The 19,070-nt window shown below is 40.8% G+C and overlaps 2 protein-coding genes across 5 annotated transcripts; one reads left to right on the top strand and one right to left on the bottom strand.

The window, feature by feature from the left end:
• The first annotated feature begins 390 nt into the window (after positions 1–390).
• On the top strand, positions 391–5,184 carry ybx1 (Y box binding protein 1). 4 transcript variants are annotated; one of them, XM_063463224.1, is made up of 8 exons: positions 391–626; positions 2,409–2,472; positions 2,725–2,758; positions 2,859–2,948; positions 3,066–3,344; positions 3,738–3,823; positions 4,161–4,447; positions 4,837–5,184. In XM_063463224.1, exons 1-7 carry the CDS (start codon positions 518–520, stop codon positions 4,399–4,401), a joined length of 903 nt encoding a protein of 300 aa, XP_063319294.1. In that variant the 5' UTR covers positions 391–517; the 3' UTR covers positions 4,402–4,447; positions 4,837–5,184. The 4 variants fall into 4 exon arrangements, with proteins under 4 accessions (XP_063319294.1, XP_063319293.1, XP_063319292.1 ...); XM_063463223.1 differs by having other exon boundaries at positions 3,738–3,835; XM_063463222.1 differs by having other exon boundaries at positions 3,066–3,407.
• arhgef16 (Rho guanine nucleotide exchange factor (GEF) 16) lies at positions 5,024–17,941 on the bottom strand. Its single transcript, XM_063463219.1, has 15 exons — positions 17,647–17,941; positions 16,359–16,979; positions 15,775–15,826; positions 14,881–15,038; positions 14,512–14,568; positions 11,918–12,078; positions 9,801–9,953; positions 9,587–9,716; positions 8,862–8,936; positions 8,654–8,746; positions 8,325–8,476; positions 7,358–7,543; positions 6,949–7,019; positions 6,168–6,269; positions 5,024–6,023 (listed from the first exon to the last, which is right to left on the bottom strand). Exons 2-15 carry the CDS (start codon positions 16,932–16,934, stop codon positions 5,884–5,886), a joined length of 2,106 nt encoding a protein of 701 aa, XP_063319289.1. The 5' UTR covers positions 16,935–16,979; positions 17,647–17,941; the 3' UTR covers positions 5,024–5,883.
• Between the last annotated feature and the right edge of the window lie 1,129 nt (positions 17,942–19,070).

Raw genomic sequence — 19,070 nt, 5'->3', positions numbered from 1 at the left:
GTCTTTTGAAATATTTCCATGCAGTTTTATGTATTGCATAATGATAACTACAATTATATTTTAAACTATATGTATATTAGCTCCAGGTCCGTCAGCAGAACATGATTTTACCAAGTAGGCACTGTTCCAAAACTGTCACGGTTATGTGGTCTGATTCGTCTGGCTCTGACATCATGAAGGGGTGGTGAGAATGGACAGGTACGGTTTCCTTTACCCAATCATTTTACCCAACGCGTTTCCGAAGCGAAATTGACAGTTGCTCAGGCTAATTGGAACGCGAGTGTTTCCTGTTACACTTTCCAACCAATTAGAATGGCAGTTGGGCGGACCTCCGAGTAGGAACGTTCCCCGGCACCTCATCTCATTCTGCCCAGTTCGATCGGCAACGGGAGCGGAAAGAGGAAAGCAGAGAGCCCGAAGGCAGTAGCCCCCACCACCGCCGGCCCAGGTTACCATCTAGCACCGGGAAATATAGCAAAGAGCCGCCGCCGGCTGAAGCCATTACCAACAAGTAACAATGAGCAGCGAGGCCGAGACACAGCAACAACCGCCGCAGCCTGCTGCCGATGCGGAGAGCCCATCCAGCCCGGCAGCCGCAGCTTCCGCGGGGGATAAGAAGGTCATCGGTAAGACTGCTGGAGCTAGTTAAGCTAACTAGATAGCTAACGTGTTTTATGGCACAGGGGCAATGCGCAAAAGTGGTAGCTGGTAATGTCAACTCGATCCACAGCTCAGTATACTGTAAACTAAAAAACGTTCGTTAGACACGGCCGTTGAGCCGCACAACGTTAGCACATGTTAAATTACACTGTTACATTAACATTAGATAAATTTTTATTTGAGCCAACGGGACCCAGTATATTTTTGGGTCCCTTTGGCTAAAATTATTGAATTATTTCATGGGCTATGTTCTATTCAGTGTATTGGCTTTTACTAACGAGAAGCATTCTTAGAAAAGTTAAATTTTCTTTTGGTGCCTAAAAAAACGCTAAACGTTTACGTGCTGGCGATACAGAATTAAAGTATCGGTTGGAAGCTAGGCAGCGCAAGCTTTTTATAGTTTTTATAGACCGCTGCTTATTCATTCTTTAATAGCTAACACTTTGGTCTTCATATTAAAATAATTTTAGAAGACATGTGAGTATTTTTTTTAAAAATGAGGTATTTTAGACTGTTAATCCCTTATGTTCATCGGCCTCCTCGCGTCTAACGTACGCCATAGAATGCCCTGGTACCGGTCGGCCGTCACGTAAACGAAGAGGTTTCTGCCCGTTATCAGATCCTGTGTTTATATGGCAACGTCGGTGCTCCTTTTAAGCAGGCAGGAAATTGGAAATGATGTGTTAAAGTGAACTTTAATGCCATATTTGTGGAACACCGAGATATCAAATGGCTTAACCGGTTACAAATTATATCGAAATCAAGCTAGCGTTAGCGACTTGCCATCCTTTGTTCGCACGAGTCTTGCTCCCCGGTGAAATATTAAAAAAAAATCATCTGAAACAGTCGAAACTATATTCAAACTTTTCACTGTTACAATTAGCAGCGATTTATATTTGGATTTGATCGGAAAAGCACCATAGCACAACTGTCAATGGTCGACTATTTTCGGTGGAATTGATGAGGTCTCATTGGGGCCTAGTGATCGACCGACGGTTGCTCGCTTGTTTGCGAAGCTATATTAGCCTAGCCAGCTAGCTTGAGCTATTTACATGGCTAAAGAGGCCATCCAAAATGTCCGCCGTGTATTCCACTGATTTCTTTCGCCATTTCCTTGGTTGTTAATTGAAACCAGTATAACCGTGGCATTTTTTTATTTTTATTTTTTTAACGTCCTAAGCATTTGGTCACAATAGAAGCTGTCCGATGTGTTATGTTCATTTCCGCCTGCTGGCAGTAATCCAAGCACATGGTTCAGACCATCTCAGCTACATAGCTATGCTAACGAGCCAGCTGGGCTCGCTAACATATCCGGGCGCGACTCTACCACGTGTGAACGCTCAGTAGTGCGTCTAAAATGGGGCAGTAGGTCTGCTGTAGTTAAAAGTCAATGTGTTTAGCTACAGCGGCCTGCTATGACCACAGTAGACGGGGACATTATAAATCGGGGCAATAAAGTCTGGAAATTTACCCGAGAAGTAATCTAGTCGGTACTCGTTCGTGGTACTCTTTCGTGGTGCTCATGATGGTGCTTACCTCACACCAAATGCAGCTGGCACAAGACACTCCTAAGCGCCAGGATCTATAATAAGAATGACAGTTGGGAGTTATATTTAGCTTCCACATTAAATGTGTCACTTTCTCATGGTCTGTTCTTATTTTACACTTTGTCATTGTTAGAAGTCTTATTAAATACCGAGATGCATCTAAAATGATCAGTAATATATCATAATTTGTTTTCTTTACAGCAACAAAAGTCTTGGGTACAGTCAAATGGTTCAACGTCAGGAATGGATATGGGTTTATCAACAGGTAAGTTGACTCCACCCATCCCTTCTTTCCATAGTGTGAAACAACATTCCCAATCCTATTATGGCTATGATTTGCTTACAAAGCTGCCCAGATGAATTATCTACACGTCTCCAAACTCTGGTTGCATGCATCTGTTAATCCTTACACTCATTCGCTTTGTTGTAGTCTGCAGAGGCATCACTGCTTTTTGTGGCTCAGTAGGATACTTCTAATGGTGTTCTGCTTTTTTTCTTTTTCTTTTTAAATTCATAGGAATGATACAAAAGAGGACGTTTTTGTACACCAGGTAAGCTTTGCAATTTTTTTTTTTTTTTTCATAATTTAAAACAAAATCAGATGATTATGATGATTAGAAACATTTCAAATGTGAACCATTATGATTTCAGACAGCCATCAAAAAGAACAACCCGAGAAAATATCTTCGCAGTGTTGGAGATGGAGAAACTGTGGAGTTTGATGTAGTCGAGGGAGAGAAGGTAAGCTTTTCTTTGGTTAGTAATTCGGTTTTATAGTCTGGCAGCTTCTAAAGAAAACATCCCATGAATGTTCTCTAGTTTAAAAAAATAAATAAAAACATCTTACTGCGGACACAGGGAGCAGAGGCTGCAAATGTCACCGGCCCAGGAGGTGTTGCAGTCCAGGGAAGCAAGTATGCTGCTGACAGGAACCGCTATAGGCGGTACCCCCGAAGGAGGGGCCCTCCCCGTGGAGGAGACTATCCAGAGAACTACCAGAGTGATGGAGAGGGTGAGCAAGGCAGCGGAGGACGTGACAAAAGCAGAGAGGGTGGAGAGAATGCCCCTGAAGGAGACTCGCAGCAACAGCAGCGCAGACCCACGTACCCTGGCAGACGGCGCTACCCACCATACTTTGTACGTAGACGATACGGCCGCCGGCCCCCGTACACCAACGCACCACGCGGAGAGATGACTGAGGTACGCTGTCACAGGCTACTATCCTGAAACAGACACCCAGTTGTCCCTTAACTCGGGACCGTAATATGATTATGTCATACTCGGCTCTTAACCCTCTCCTAACCCTCACGTGGTTGTGACCAATAAATCTTGGTGTATCGGGGGCCTTGCCAGTATTTTACAAACTGACTCTAATAGGGCCCCATAATTGTTACGGTGAACTACCTGGTAATGCTCATTCATCATTTCAATATTAACTCTTTAAGCTTGCTAGTTTCATTAGAGTGGTGCATGTCACTACTGAACTATGGTTCAGAAGGCGTTTGACCAGTTTGATCCATTTGCTTTCAGGGAGGTGAGGGTGACGAGAGCCAGGGAGGTCAAGACCAGGGCAACAAACCAGCGAGGCAGAACTACTACAGAGGCTTCCGACCAAGGTTCAGACCAAGGTTTGCATGTTGGCTTCACTGATGTAGGACTGCAACAATAGGCGAATAAACATTTGGGCTGTTTCCATCCTGGTCTTGTGTCCAGCAACTAAGATTTCTCTATTTGATTCTTTTACTAGTAGTAATCTCCACATGTTTGGATAGATAATCTCTCCTTTTGTTGCAGCCTATCCACAAATTGCAGCTTTTCAGCAGCAATTTGTTAGTCACTTGAATCCTGCATCTTGTTTTAGATGTATTTTTCTGCATGGTATTTCTGCCTTGTAGTTAGTGCCCTCATTGTTTGCTTATAGCTTCTTCCTTCTTCCTTGTTTGTTAACTTTAGGGGTCCACCCCGTCCCAGACCGGTGCGGGACGTTGAGGAGGACAAGGAGAATCAGGGCGGTGAAGGTGGTCAGAATCAGCAGCCCCGCCAGCGCCGCTACCGCCGCAACTTCAATTACCGCCGCAGACGCCAACAGACTGGTGGCAAACCTGGCCAGGAAAACAAGGAGGCCAAGACAGGAGGTGACACATCGGCAGAGAAAACGTCCGCTCCCGAGGCCCAGCAGGGTGGGGCTGAGTAGGAAATTACCTGCCCACCGGCACCTACCATCTTTTACCATCGTCCGGGTGAGTCTGCTTTGACCATATTCATAATGTCGGATTTCACATGTGTTCATTAGATTCAGCATCTGGGACTGAAAGCAAAATAACTAGGCAGCATTACAGCAGTGTTTTGTAAAGCTGAATAGCTTGTCCTATACACTTTTTGGCTCTGTAGTGGACAGTCCGAAAGCCTGAGGTAATCTAGTGGATTTGATTAAGCAAACAGTCTGGCACCACTGAGCTCTATCACTTTTGTCTCACTGCTGTCTGAACAGCAGCTCTGAATAGTGTCTCTGGTGATGCACATTTTTAGGCATTTCATTATACACCATGCAAAATGTCTATATCCAAATGGCTGGGAATGTTTAATAAAAACATACAGTGGACTAATTGCTAATTTTCTTCTTTTACAGTTTTTTTGTCAACAAGAAGAAACATCAAATAAGATCTGAGCAATAAAGATTTGACTTGACGATCGTCACAAGCTTGCACCATGCATTTGACCAGATTACCACCGATGGCCTGCAGAATCTATGCAGACTTGTTTTTTTTCCATTATTTTTATGTGACAGCTACAAAAAGTTTTGGGGAAACAGCAAATGTTTTTCTAAATCTGTCCTAAGTTTTTACACCAAATGGTTTTTAAAGATAAAATGGAATTTGATATCTGGTCAGTTTGACATTTTTAAATAACTTTTTATGTATTCAAACATTTTAACAAAATGCAAGCTCAAATAAAAGTCCAGAACCCAGGAAAAATGTTTGGAGTGGTGGCTGTTTTTATTTCAAGTATACAGGATATGGAAAAAGACACATTCTAATCTTTCATTTACAGAAGACACAGTTTAAGGTTTTGTTTTTATTCCCCACTTCATATAAAGATGAGGGACTTGAGCAATGGTGTGGTTATCATCAACTATATTTACAGTGGTAAATGTTTAATCAGAACTTTGGTCACTTTTTCACAGCACAGTAATAAAACCCTTTAAAACATTTTATACATTGACAGTGTAGTACCAGTATTTATCCACAAATGTGTTCTACATCTAAAGATCATTTTACTGCAGCAAGTAAATTAAAATGCAGCTTAAAAACCAGCTAAACAGAATATGGCTGGAGTGAGCTGTACAAAGTGACTAAACTGTACACTTCGCCAGGAAGCCTTTGTGCTGCATATTCATACAGGTGGACAAAAATCCTTACTGTTCAATTGTTCCTGAAAGAGATCGACACAGTTTCAAATAATGTGTTTTGATAGCCTGATGGTAGAAATGGAAGGCACAAGGTAGAAATAGGAACCTGAATCATCGCATCTGAGACCAGAGCATAGCATTAATGATTGGTTATGGTTTTCTCTGTGCCCAGTCAATGTTTTTCAGTCTGTTGGTAATGGACTGCTGGACCACATCTACTATAATTGATAGTTTATGTTTAGTACGATTCATCAGCAGTGCAATGTCTCAGACGTTGGTCTCTTTGCGCAAACGCTTCATACGCTGTACGTTGCTCTCTATGGCGTCAGGATTGGTGATCTCTGTGGCACAGCTATCAGGAAACCAGCCCCTCACTCCATCTCGCATTCTCTCCCCATAGCACCATCCTAGGAGAAGATCGCTGTTAAGGTCAACTTTAAAGCACCTCACATTTTATTTTGTGCTTTTAACCAAAAGAACAGCGACACTCTTGTGTTTGATGGTGTGAAATTTGCATTGTATTACAGATTGGAAAGAAGTTAAAGTCTCACCCTCTTGTTTTTGTAGGACAATGACAAGCTCGGCCTCTTTCAGGCCCAGTTCATCTGGCTCCTTTGGCATGTAGGATTTGGTGGCCTCATACTGTGGCAGACCTGAAAAGCACAAGGCAGTGAAGTTCATAAAACTGAATGTTGAACATCTTACTGTCCTACAAAGGAGTAGGAAACTAACTTATATCCAACAGGGTGTAAAATGACACCAAAGTACATACCATAACTTCTTTTGAGTGGCACACCCTTTGATAACAAAACCAAATGTCAACAGCTATGCTTGCTATTAAACACTACACAAGCTGCAACACCACCTCTATAATAGTTTTGCTGTCGGTATGGTAAACGGACTGGTTCTCCTGGAACTTTTCATTTTTAAAATACCATTTTAATGTCTGTATCTATTCTGATCTTATAGCAGCAAAGACATTAGTCACGCCAGGCCAGGTAATCTTTGAATGATTCGGTTACATCTGTGTCGACAGAAAAACCAAAATACTTTTACTATTTGATGCTTTTGAGTCTAAATGGTAGGAAGTTTGAATTATTGGAAGCTTTTCTTACAATGTAGTTCTTTATGGATCAAAGGAAATCTAACAAGCTCAACTGAAGAAGAAAGAAACACTGCAGTTGTGTAAACAAATAAGACGGCAAAACTGAATGCAAATCATCTGTTTTCTGTGCTGCACTGTGCTGAGGGAGTTAATAACAAATGAATAACATCTCAAGAAAACAAACACTGTGGTTAAACTTATAATTCTTTATAATAATACAAGCTTACCATCAGTATTATTGGAGCCAGCTGTCTCCTTGTGTTCTGTAAGAGCAACTATCCATCGTTCCCGGTCCACCCTTGGTGATAGAAAATAAAAAATAAAGCACAATTTTAAAAAAAAAAGACTACAAACCAGTGTTTTATACAGTGAAATTCATAACACGGGAGGATCTTAGGCTGCCATTAAGATTCATGGCAGTAGAGAGCGCCAGACACAAACTATTAGATGTGGTCTTCGAGGTGGTAAATATAAATGTGATTTTGAATAAAGAACTACTATCAGTATTGAAAGAAAGCAATATTTTAGAATCACATTGTGATATAAAGCATTAGAAGTTGTTAGACCTCTGGGTAAGTAAACTCTTCTTTGAGAGATATATAGCTGAGCTTAAGAGGAGTCTGAAAGTCACAGTACCTGGACTCAGCCAGTAGGGAGATTTGCTCTGTTCTCCCTTCACTGTTCTTGCTCATCAGTAGTCTAAAAGAAAGGTAGCTGGAGTTGTTCTTGGGAGACGTAGGCACCCTTTTCTCTCCGTCCTCACCCATTTCCACCTCAATATTCTCTAAAGTAGCGTAATCCAACACCACAAAACTCTCTTCACTGGACAGACAATTGGGAGAAAACAAACAAACAAAAAAAACAAAAGAGAAAGTCCATCACATGGCAGTTTTAAGCTTATTGTGTTGTCTTGCCAAACTTGCTGTGAAACCTAGTTTATGCATGTGTCAATGTACCTAGATCCCAAGCAGCTAAAACTCCATCACTTGATTGATAATGGTCTCTCCTAGATACTATCACTTGACTTAAAAATGTGTCTAAATGACTCCAGTGTTGTGGGCGACTCCTTCCTCTGAGCTGACATTGTTTGCTTTCTCCTTAACTCAAAACAGAAAGCTGTAGTCAGTCGAGCTGACACGCTGAATGCAGGATCGAAGAATCTCAAGTATGCAAGCACCACATCCATACTCTCTCCTTGCTCTGTCCCTTTCCCTCCTCTTTTCTGTTTCTCATATTCTGTCAGCAGCTGGATCTACTTAGTATCCACTATAGTCACAAGGAAATAGCAAGCAAGTGGATTAAACTGTTTGTGGGTTTAAGTGTTCTCTTCTTTTGCCCACTTTAGCAGATGTCCAGGCAGGTTCTACTGTACTCTACCATTAATCTTTTAGGTGTCCACTACTTATGGTCCACCAGGAATCATCTTAAGATACATCATTTGAATATTTGTCATCAAAATCAATGAAAAAACTCAATCATTACACAGGGAAAGCCTTAAGCTAACTCTGACAGTCATCTTCATACTCAGCTTCAAAATTTCCCACTGTATCCAGATAATAGTATTTTAGGTGAATAAGATTGTTGGCACGCCATTCCCACTCACCTCTTCTTCTTGGTGACAATTAGTACATCGCTGAAGACAAACAGGTAGTAGCTTCTGGTGCTGAAAGCCTTCCATATGCTGAACTCTTCAAGTGAGAGGCGCAGCTCACCGCGCTTCTTCAGCCACCGCGATGATGACACCAGTGGGAATGCCTGTCAGCATCAACAGATTTATCATTCCAGGTTAGCAAAGTGGACTCAGAGGTTTTATTCATATGAATTTTTAAATGACATTATTATTTATTACTACAATCATTTATGATATTTTACTAATCAGTGTAACCATATGTATGTATCAGTGTATTCTTTCTTGACTGTGTGGAAGCACACCTTGATTTTACCAAAATCCATTTGTTTCTCGATGGTGTACATCTGCTCAGTTCGCTCCATCCGTCTAGCTCCATCATTGCAGCTAGTGACCAGCTGTTGGCATAATAATTTTAACAATAGCAGCATAAATGTCACAGTCTGCTCTCAGATGATAACTGTGAAGCTGCAGAGAACTTTACATGCATCCTAGCTGAGCTGTGCTCAGTACCTTGTTGATGGAGTTCAATGCCCACATAGCAGCAAAGTACTGCGCTGTTCCTTGTGTAGTTTTCTGGCTGATTGTCTGAGGAGCAAACAAATACCAGTTACTCTCTTGTGTATTAGTTAACACTTAGTACATAAGAGCCAGACTGATATACTGGCAGGGCTGATATACCAGTATCAGCATTTATAATTCAATAATAATGTAGTCAATAATTTAAATAAAAAAAATGTTTAAAAAAATGGATGGATGAACATAGAAACACCCTTCAAAAACGTTTGTCCACCAGAGGGCACTCTGCGACTATCTTGCAACACTACAAAAACAATCAGCTGATCTGAGCAGAGAAGGGCAGAGCATAAACAATTAATCCACAGCTTGTTGAAATAGTAAACCAGGATTATTTTTAAACTGCATTGTCAGGCTTCTGTTTATGTTTCATGTGTCTGAAAGAAAAAAATATCGGCCGATGTGTTGGATTTCTACCAAATCCTGTGTCGGTTGGGCTCTAATGAATGTATGATTCTGATTCACTAAAAGAGAAAATACACACAGAACCTGCTGACCATGAACCCATATTTTTTTAAACATCCATTTTAAGTTGCCTTGTATGTTCCACTCTAAAACAAAAAAAAAAAAAAAAAAGGAAAAAAGTGCAAATTATACATCTCCACCACAGGAGCTGTGAATATGAACTTTTACTCATATAGTAAAGCAAAGCTTAAACTGACATCCAGCAGTAGTGGCAGTCTGGTTACTCGCTGCATGGGAAGGATGAGAAAGGAGAGCATGGGGAGACCTCTGCATTCACTGTTCATTTCGATTTTCTTCAGGATCTCCTTGAACGCACTGTTACTTGACCTAAGAGATGCAGAAAGACACATGTTCAGCTCATTTAGCCATGTTACTGGAGAAACTCAACAGCTTGCTTGTTCTTCTACTCACAATAACTTCTGCAGGGTCCTCTGCTGAAAGGTCTCGTTGGAGCAGTAGCTAATGTACGGCTCAAAGTGGTTAGCAGCGTGGGTCTGAACAATGTCGCTAATGTCCATGATCACTGGGTTGTCAGAGTGACGTTGTTCAAGGTCCTCAAAAAACCTGAGGGAGAGTTCAGTAACAATTTAAAAGATATGTTATTTCTCCCACCTCTGTAGGACATATACAGAGGGTGTTCAGGCTGAACTGACTGTGACCACTGAACAGTTTACATTTCTGATGTGTAATACAAATCACTCAATGTACAGATGAAATTACTCTTCTGATTTTACAGTACTGTGCCAAAATCTTGAGTCAACCCCCACTTTCATATTTCTTTGACTCCAATGAGCCAAACTTCTTTGAAATTCTTTTTAAGTGGCCTTGAGAAGTAGTTAAATAGTTAATACCCCCCTCCCCCCAACACTGACCAATGATTTATTCAAGCACAAAAAAAAAAAAATCACCTAATTCACGGGTAGTACCAGTGTTTTATAACAGACACATAACAGACTACTTAGCAAAGAACCCATTTTAAACTCATTAGGCACTTTGTTACTAGGAGTCTGTTGCAAAAACACAAACTAAAACCCAGTTGTTACCATTTCTTTAGTTGAAGCAATGAAAAATACTGTGATGACACTGCTTGACAGAGATAAAAAATTTTCCCCAACAGTGCAATTAGGGAAAAATTAGATTAGCTGTGATTGTCAAGCTATTAGCTTGATGGAATTATGAACACAAAAGAATGCCATCAGATTTTGATCCACCATGCAATACTAGTTGGAAAGCATCTGATCAGCAACAACTTCATTTTTCAGCATGACAATGATCTCAAGCACACTGCCAGTGGAGTAAAAGCACATCTAGACAGACAAACCCACAATGAAACACGGTCTTGGATTGGACAGATGGAGTGTGGGATCATTTTGACAGAGAACGGAGCAAAAGGCAGCCAACATACAATTAATAGCTTTAAACATCCTTCAAACAGCCTGGCTAAATATTCCTGAACACTACTTAAAGAAATGAGAAGAAGAAAGTTCAGGTTATGTTGAAAAACTAAGGTGGCCATACTCAAGCTTTCCTTTCTAGCACACTAGAGTTGTACAAACGGTTTTTGCCGTGTATAATGTATTTCCATGTGTGCACATGTTTCAGGAAAGAACTGCACAAACGTCCAACTTTTCTAACAAAATAAGAAAGAAGTGTCTCAAGACTTTTGCACAGAACTGTATATTAGTAAAAAAAAAAAAAATCTATGACTTTGACACAACAATCTAAAATCAAAAATGACCTTTAAGTTACATCAAAGTATTTGGGATATAACTTCTATCACTGATCACAGAAATAGTTTGTGGCAATGTTAAGCAACTTTAGTAACAGGAAGAAACATCTTTTGACCTTTGCCTCACCGGTTTTGAACAGATAAATAACAAACATCAAAATGAAAAATGACTTTTAGCCCCGCTCTTGATAAGTGAATTTTAAAGAAACAAAAAAGGATGAAAATGAAACCTGAAAACCGCCCAGCCAACAAACCAACTACAGGACACACACACACACACACACACACACACACACACACACACACACACACACACACACACACACACACACACACACACACACACACACACACAGGTACTGTAACTGAGACAGCAGCTTCCAATACACGTTCACTAGTTTCACAGATACTGTTTTACTTGGAAACAGAAGAAGAGGCTCAAAGATGAAAGGGCATTTCTTTTTGTTAATAAAGTTGCTTGCATTACACACAGGCTGGTTTCAAACACATTATCATTATAAAGCCTGGGAATACCACTCTGAGCAGATAGGCAGCAGAACCAGTTTGACTAGCAAGTTTTAACATGTTTATGGGGCCTACAGGACACTACAGAAATGCTAATGGCAAATGCTCTACCTGAATTTTTGAATCAACCTTTTTCCTTACAAGTAATATGTTTCAGATGAATTCAACATCACTGCTTTCCCCAGAAAAAAAATAAAATAAAAATGAAGGTCTTTTTGAAATTAGCAAAATACAGTAATGATGACTATGAGATCCTTAAGAATCATGCGCTGACCTTTGACTAACGTCACGGATGACGGCAATATTGGAGAATAGGTGGTGGTGCTCTGTGGCCGTCATTGTCTTCCTCAGTGTTTCGCTTTCCTTGAAGTTGCGTACCAGGATACCCAGGCTGTGCAGGTATGAATGCTCTGAGGTGATGATCTCAAAAATGGCCTATCAAGTGAAGACAACAAGTTACACAACCAAGTAAATCGGAATGAGCCATTCACCCTGCAACATGTACTTGCTGCTGTCAAGTTCTTTCACTTTAATTCACCGTGTTCCTTATTTCGTGTGTGATGTAGTGAGTTCCTACATATCCCAGAATTCCTTTAGAGCGATAGGTTTTTGCTCCTTCCTTTCAGAGGCATAGCATCTTCTAACTGCATTCTGCTTTGTTAATTTTATCACTACATCACAGCCAGCCAGAAAACCCAGTGTGCAGCGGGTGACAACATTATAAAACATGAGCTTTTGCTGCTGTGCATTCTGGTTTATCAAGGCTGCTGTGGTTTAAAAAAAAAGGCAGCTCAAAGGGAGCAATGCCTAAATCCAGTTTTACTATTGCAGATACTCATCTTAAAATTCACAGAACACCGAAGTGTAATGAATGCAAAACCAGCAGACACTTCACCACTGCTTGATTAGTGGCAGTGTATTTTCAGCTGTATAACAGAATAAACACTATGTTTTACATTATCTTAGTTTACCACTATTGTTGCGGTTAGAACCTTGGAGGCACGAAGAGGTGGGAACGACACACCTTCCAGGAATGACCAAAGGGCATGAGCTGAGCTAAATCTAACAAGTTCTGACTTGAAGCTTGAAATGTCAATAAGTAACAGTAACACTGCTGCTGGACTGAGTAAAGATCTCTGTTGCAAGAATCTCAAATCTTCATTACACTACAGTCTATCCACAAGGAGTGCAGCATTTTTTGTTAACCTCAGCAATCCTGAACTTCAATAAAATGCCTTCATAGTTCCTAAAACATGATTTGAACGACTGCAGGAAACTGGTTCACCATTTAAAGTAGACCTATGAGTTGACCAAAAGTACAAAGGAGCATGATAAGCACCTGTGTAGGAGACTGCCAGAGAATGATTACATTCCCAGGGTGTGGCTTTATTCAGGGACTGTAGTGCATACAGGGTGGACCTTTGCTATTGACACAACAGCTGACATCTCAGACGGCTGGTGAGGGAAAAATCCACCCTGGGATAGTGTTACACTGCACAGATAGCATCAGTTTGTAATGTTTGTTGGCTTTTCAGAAGTTTCTGGAATGAAATATAACTGGATTTGTTGTTACATTAACTTCACCTGAACCCACCTTAGCGGGTTCCTAACCTGCCGAGAGAGCCTTTAGACAAATTCTCTGAGAACAGGTTTCCATTCAGGAAATTAATTCAGGATGAACTTTTTCCCCCTAAACAAAAACTCAGTGTAAACTACTGGGCTAAATCAGAGTTTTCTTACGACACCTTCAGTAATCATGTTGTGCTTGAATCCATTTAATCACCTTTTTTTTTAAAAAAACAAAACAATTTCCTGTATGTCCCCAATTCTACTAAACTATAAAATATGATAATAATTATTGCATTAATAAACTGCGATCCAGTATAAAAAAAACACTATTAATAGTCACTGTATGTGTGGGGGTTTCTTACTCTGGTATCAGTTTTTACTGAAACCACAGGCTGTGGCTGCTTTTCTCTTTATCTGAGTGAACAGAAGCAGCATATCATCATATCGTAGGTTTTTTTTCATTCTATCATCAAGAATATTCCTAAAACATTTTATATAGTGAAAAAAGTTGACATTCTTAATGTAAACATTTTGGCTGAAATGCTTTGAACTTGTCAAATGTTTTATGGTTGCATTTATGGTTTATCCACGGAGTTTTAGTGGTGTGCTGTTTTCTGAAGCACACCACAATCCCTCTCAGAAAAGGGGTCAGTAGTACTTGGAAGATGAGGGAACCGGTAAATCCAGTGTTGCAGTGTCGTGGAGAGTAATGACTCACATAAAAATAACCAAATTGGTTTGTATTGTAATCATCGTGGACTTGTTTTCTTCATGGCCAGGCTTTGTGATCACCTGATCTGTACTGCTGTGACACAGAGGTTTACTGGTCTCTCTGGATTCATCCAACTGCACCATCCACCATCAGCTCATATTGTGGCTGTCTTTCACCCATACCTCTACTACAAAGACTGAGTTTGTGAAGTGATCCTAAGGAGCAGCATCATCTTAAATTTAAGCTAATGATGATTGACCAAATTAGTTCACTAATCTTTACCACAAACTACTCAGTTCCACAGCCTGCAGTGCACATTTTATTCATTGCTAAAGAGATTTCATTACATGAACCAGATACCTTCAACAAGACAATATGCACCTACCCAGTGCGTGCCATATTAAACGAATAAACCTACTCATACAATTTTTACATTTCTTCTGGTCCTTAACCATGACCATAATCTGTCACCTTCCTCTGTGTCCTCTCTTGTTGACAACTTAATCTGAGATTTGTTACACAGTAAAGTTAACCTTACCAGGCCAACCTGATATAGTAAGCAGCTATGTAAGCACGCACACACTTACCTCCTGTCGCTTTCGCTCCTGAGGTGTGACTGAGTCCAGAATACCGGTGTCCTTCACCTTTAAAAGTGATATTAAAAAAATCAATAGTTTGAAACTAATATTTCTTTGAATAATTTTTTTGAGACTGTTATATAAAACATATTCAGTACAGTAAGAGTAAGCGTTTATATCAGATAACTTTAATTCAAATTGATTTGAAAAAAAGAAAATGGAAAAAAAAAAACCCAGAAGGCAGACAGTGCTCTCTGCTGAAGGAAGTGAGGACTGAAAATGATTTCTATACCAGCACGCTGGTTTATTGATAACTGGAGATTATTATAGACTGCTCTTAGCCTATACTTGATTCCCTCATTGCATTTGGACGTGTACCAGCTGGCTCCAGGTGAGCTGGGTTGGTCGGTAGCTCTTTATCACAATGCCCTGATCATTTGCAGCAGGCTCTGCCACCACAGACTCATCAAGGGACTCATCTTGGTTGGTGGACTGCAGCCCCCGCTCACGGATTTCCTGGTAGAGGTGCGGTGTAGCTGAGGACAACATCAACATCAAATTGAACTTGGAAAATTGTATAGTCATAGAGTCCTAAATGCACAGTTCTAAAAGTATCTACTATCGTGATCAGCTTACGTGTGGATTTTGCTGTTTTTCACTCACAAATGTTAAAAAAAAAATGCCAAAGCTGGTTTGTGACACCATATTAAGATGGATTATTTGAGAATGAAAACGAGGGAGGTGAGAATGCATCAGTTAGGTGGACAGCCGGTAGACAGAGAGTGTGTTAAATGTGCAGGTTAAAGATCGAAGAGCAGGTTAAACATCGAATGATCCTCGAGGACTTAAAAAGAAGCAAACAAGCAAACAGAAGTGTTGTTCAGGCTATTCTCTATCAGCTGCTTCAGAATCAGTTTTATAAACTGAGTTTTCTTCTCAATTCCACACAACTAGATCTGAGAGATGACTTTAAAAATCACATCTCAAAAAGGAGACGTCGCAGTGCCTGAAGGTTCGGGATAACCTTCAAGGCCCAGCAAGTATTTAACATGCCGGGAGTGTTCAGGGAGAACGATTTCCGTTTCAGTCCCCTCCTTTCCAAGCTATGGAATGGAAATTATAGCTTTCTCTGCATGAGGTTTTCATGACTGAGCATAAGATTCATTTGCAATATAGTTTCAAAATGTCAAACGTAATTAGTATTTTCTGAGTATTTGTAGCCCTTTAACCAAATTAAGAGACGCAGACAACGCGGCGCACGGGTGGACATACCATCTTTGAATGATCCACGTTGTCTCTGGTTCCTCTTTCTCCCCAGGGTTCCCTAGAGACAAAACAGCAGTGCAGCCTGAAGTTACTGTGGAATAAATGTGTGTCACTGATACTGATATTTTTTCCTTTCTTTCCTCATTCTGCCTTTAACAAACTTCCTGAACACTATTCTAGTCGATTGTGGAAACACGCCATCATCTTTATTACTAAAGTTGAATGTTGCTGACACTATTGGGTATTCCCCCTGTCACCTATTAAAAGGACAAGACTGTAGCAGCTCTGCTCACTTAAGAACTTTGGTAGCTACACCAGACTGAAACAGCTTGACAGACCCAGTCGAAGTGTATGTGTTTAAAGGTCACAACTACACAAAGAAAATGATGCTGCACATGCTCCAAGTAATTGGATAAGTTAAAGTATGATTAATTAGAAGGGCTAGCTTGGATGCCTGTTTTTCTAAGCAATTCATAAGCTAATATCAAACTGTGACATGCATACAAGTTCTCATCTAATTTACAATATATTTGTGGCAGATGGGCAGAGTAGAGCACTATCCTTAGACCCCCTGGCCTCAACTTATGTACCTTACGTCCATGGGTGCGAATTGGAGCAGGACTGGGTGCTCTGCCCTCTCTAACAGGTTTCAGTTCGGTTGCAGTTGCTTGTTCTGTCGCCAAGGTTTCAAAATTCAAGCTAATTATTGCCGCTCTGTATGACTGGTTCCTGCGGTTCCTCCTAATACCAGAACCATCTCCATCACTGTCGTAATCGTCCCAGGACAAATCCGACCTTGGGGTTGAGCGACGGCTTTGGTTCGCACTGCTGGAGTTCTCCAGTCCCACCGGGAATGTCACCACGGTGGTGTGGTGTCGGTTTTTAGGCCGGCTGGACACTGCTAACTTCTTGGGGATCATTTGCTCCTTGCCAACCTTCAGTGCAGCAGGACTTGTTGTGCTCAGCTGCTGAGGCACCACAAGCCTGTCCACTTTATCCTCATCCACATCCTCCGCTTGCTCCTTTGGTGTGGATGCTTCAGGCTCGGGTGTTGCAGAGCCTGGCGAAGGGCACTCATCACCCGACTCGTATATATGGAGTTCTGTGGCGAACTGATTCTCCACGATCTGAGGAACCTGGCAGTCCTCTGACTGGCTCTGAGACATGGCGTCCTCCTGTCCTAATGTTGGCTGGTCTGGGCTCTTCAGCAACTACAACAATGGACAAAGTACAGAATTGAAAGGAGGTATAGTGTATAAAGTAGGACCTTAAATAGAAACAAGGCAACAGTCTGGCCCTAAATAATCTCCAGTGACCCACCTTGTGATCCAGTTCCGCTCTCACACAAGCACTCAGAGTTTTGATACCCTTCAAATTCATATGAAGGGACTTAACCCATGAGTCACCACTTACTCCTACGCTGGCCTGTAAATCTGTGCGCTGCAGTAACCACAAGAAAACAAACTTTTTAATAAGCTGGCTACTCCTGTCCTGTTCTGTGAACAGTCCAGCGCAGACCCATAAGCCCGTTATAATACATGCGTACCTCTTATAAACACATCTCTATTATAAATAAGCCTGGTGAAAGTCTTTAAGTGGCATTCCTACCAGCCAGTGAGAAATCAGCTTTGCATGTGGGTTTCAAATATAAAATCCCGCTGCTGTAAATCCACTTTAAGTGTTTTGGGTTGTTTTTTCCGTGCATTTCGCCTTACATTCACTCGCAAATTGATTTCCAATAACATCGCTGCCTGTAAGACGGATTAGGGTGGGAGAGGGAAAAAATGTCTGCCTCGCATTCCCACAGTTCAAAACAGCGAGATGACACGCAGTGCAAGCAACACCGAGACTGGGAGAGGTCCCAACAAACTCCCTTACCTGAGTGAGCAGAGCTTCTGACAGCAGCCTCGTTTACTCGCTGACAGCACGGGTCAGTCCGCCGGTGCTCTCGGAGCTGCTGTCCGACGCGCAGAAAGAGTGCAGCTTTTATTGAGCAGCAGCTGTACTCCTCCGCCGCTTTCTGTCACATTCTCCGTCTTTACTCGCCCACTTCCTCCTCTGTTTGCAGGCGCCCATTAAAGCAAACCCTTTACGTCACTACAGGTGAGCGTCAATCAATCATTAATAAGCGACCGTTTCGATGAAAGCGGGACACAGCTCGCGAGAAAGCTTCTCACGGATAAGCAGCCTTATATTTAGCCATTAATATTTAACACCTGCCCCTGTGATGCTGGATTATCCTATTTACCAGTCTCGTCTCGGTCATACAAACCTTGACTTTGAAAAAAATATATATATTAATATAGAGCATCAAGTAGATTTTTGACATTTGAGTGGCTGAAATCCGTTTGCGCATACATAAAGACAAAGTGTTCCCTTTTGCTTAAACTTGTAATGACAAAAATAGTTTTTTCTGATTTTTACCTGATTGGCTACATAGCTCGTTGCCCCCCTCTAGTGACCAATAAGAGGCATGACACTGTGTTCGTCAAACATAAGTCCAGATTTTCACAAGCTTAACCAAAAATGAGTCATTAATAAGTAATACATTTGTTTTGTTTTTTAATGATTATTATTAGACTTCAGTCATTTTTTTGTGTGGTAATCTGTTTTTTGTACAAATAATTTAAAAATCATTAAAAAACCAACTCTTGTTTAAGCCTTGTTTGAACTTGCAATTTCCATTTCATTTTCCTTGTAGATTTTAAATATCACCAGCAAGTATCTCCACAAGTCACTAAAGCTGAGTCAGCCAATCTTAGACTCATGTTGCTCAGAAAGTAGAGCATAATCTGAAGGCCAGTGGTTTGATCCCTAGCTCCTTCACCCTTTATGTCAAAGTATCCTTGGGCAAGATACTGAATCCTGAATTTCCAGGATTGCACCCACTGGAGTGTTAGGGTAGGTTAAAAGAAGTGCTTGCATGAATTACTTCCAGCCTGGTGGGTGAATGAGTCTGGAAGTAAAGAAACACTAAACACTCAAATTCAGTAAAGTGCTATATACAGTGCTGTGAGAAAAAAAAACCACAAACACATTTAATATGATTCAAATGATGATTGATGATTTCATTCACTGAAGAAAAAAAATCTATTTTAACCTACCTGGTCCTATGTGAAAAAGTAATTGCCCCCCCTTGTTAAATCATTAATTAATCCTGTATAATCATGATGAATCAAACTGAGTTGAATTTTACTAGACACACTGAGGCCTGATTACTGCCAGATGTGTTTAATTAAAAAAAAAAATCACTTAAAGAGAACCTTACAGATAAAGTTTTGGTTTTGGTACTCTACAGTGAG

The sequence above is a fragment of the Pelmatolapia mariae genome, linkage group LG20 (assembly GCF_036321145.2).
Source record: "Pelmatolapia mariae isolate MD_Pm_ZW linkage group LG20, Pm_UMD_F_2, whole genome shotgun sequence".
NCBI classification, from domain to species: domain Eukaryota; kingdom Metazoa; phylum Chordata; class Actinopteri; order Cichliformes; family Cichlidae; genus Pelmatolapia; species Pelmatolapia mariae.
The sequence above is the reverse complement of the archived record's forward strand: the minus strand, read 5'-3'. Positions and strand labels throughout refer to the sequence as shown.

What these genes read in the sequence shown, in the direction of transcription:
- ybx1 (XM_063463221.1), top strand. Translation starts at nt 518, where the DNA reads ATGAGCAGCGAGGCCGAGACACAGCAACAACCGCCGCAGCCTGCTGCC. An exon ending in GGATATGGGTTTATCAACAG is followed by an intron (nt 2,473 to 2,724) that starts GTAAGTTGACTC and finishes TTAAATTCATAG; the next exon opens with GAATGATACAAAAGAGGACG. An exon ending in CACGCGGAGAGATGACTGAG is followed by an intron (nt 3,408 to 3,737) that starts GTACGCTGTCAC and finishes ATTTGCTTTCAG; the next exon opens with GGAGGTGAGGGTGACGAGAG.
- arhgef16 (XM_063463219.1), bottom strand. Translation starts at nt 16,934, where the DNA reads ATGTCTCAGAGCCAGTCAGAGGACTGCCAGGTTCCTCAGATCGTGGAG. An exon ending in CATTGAACTCCATCAACAAG is followed by an intron (nt 8,747 to 8,861) that starts GTACTGAGCACA and finishes TTATGCCAACAG; the next exon opens with CTGGTCACTAGCTGCAATGA. An exon ending in TGTCCTACAAAAACAAGAGG is followed by an intron (nt 6,024 to 6,167) that starts GTGAGACTTTAA and finishes ATCTTCTCCTAG; the next exon opens with GATGGTGCTATGGGGAGAGA.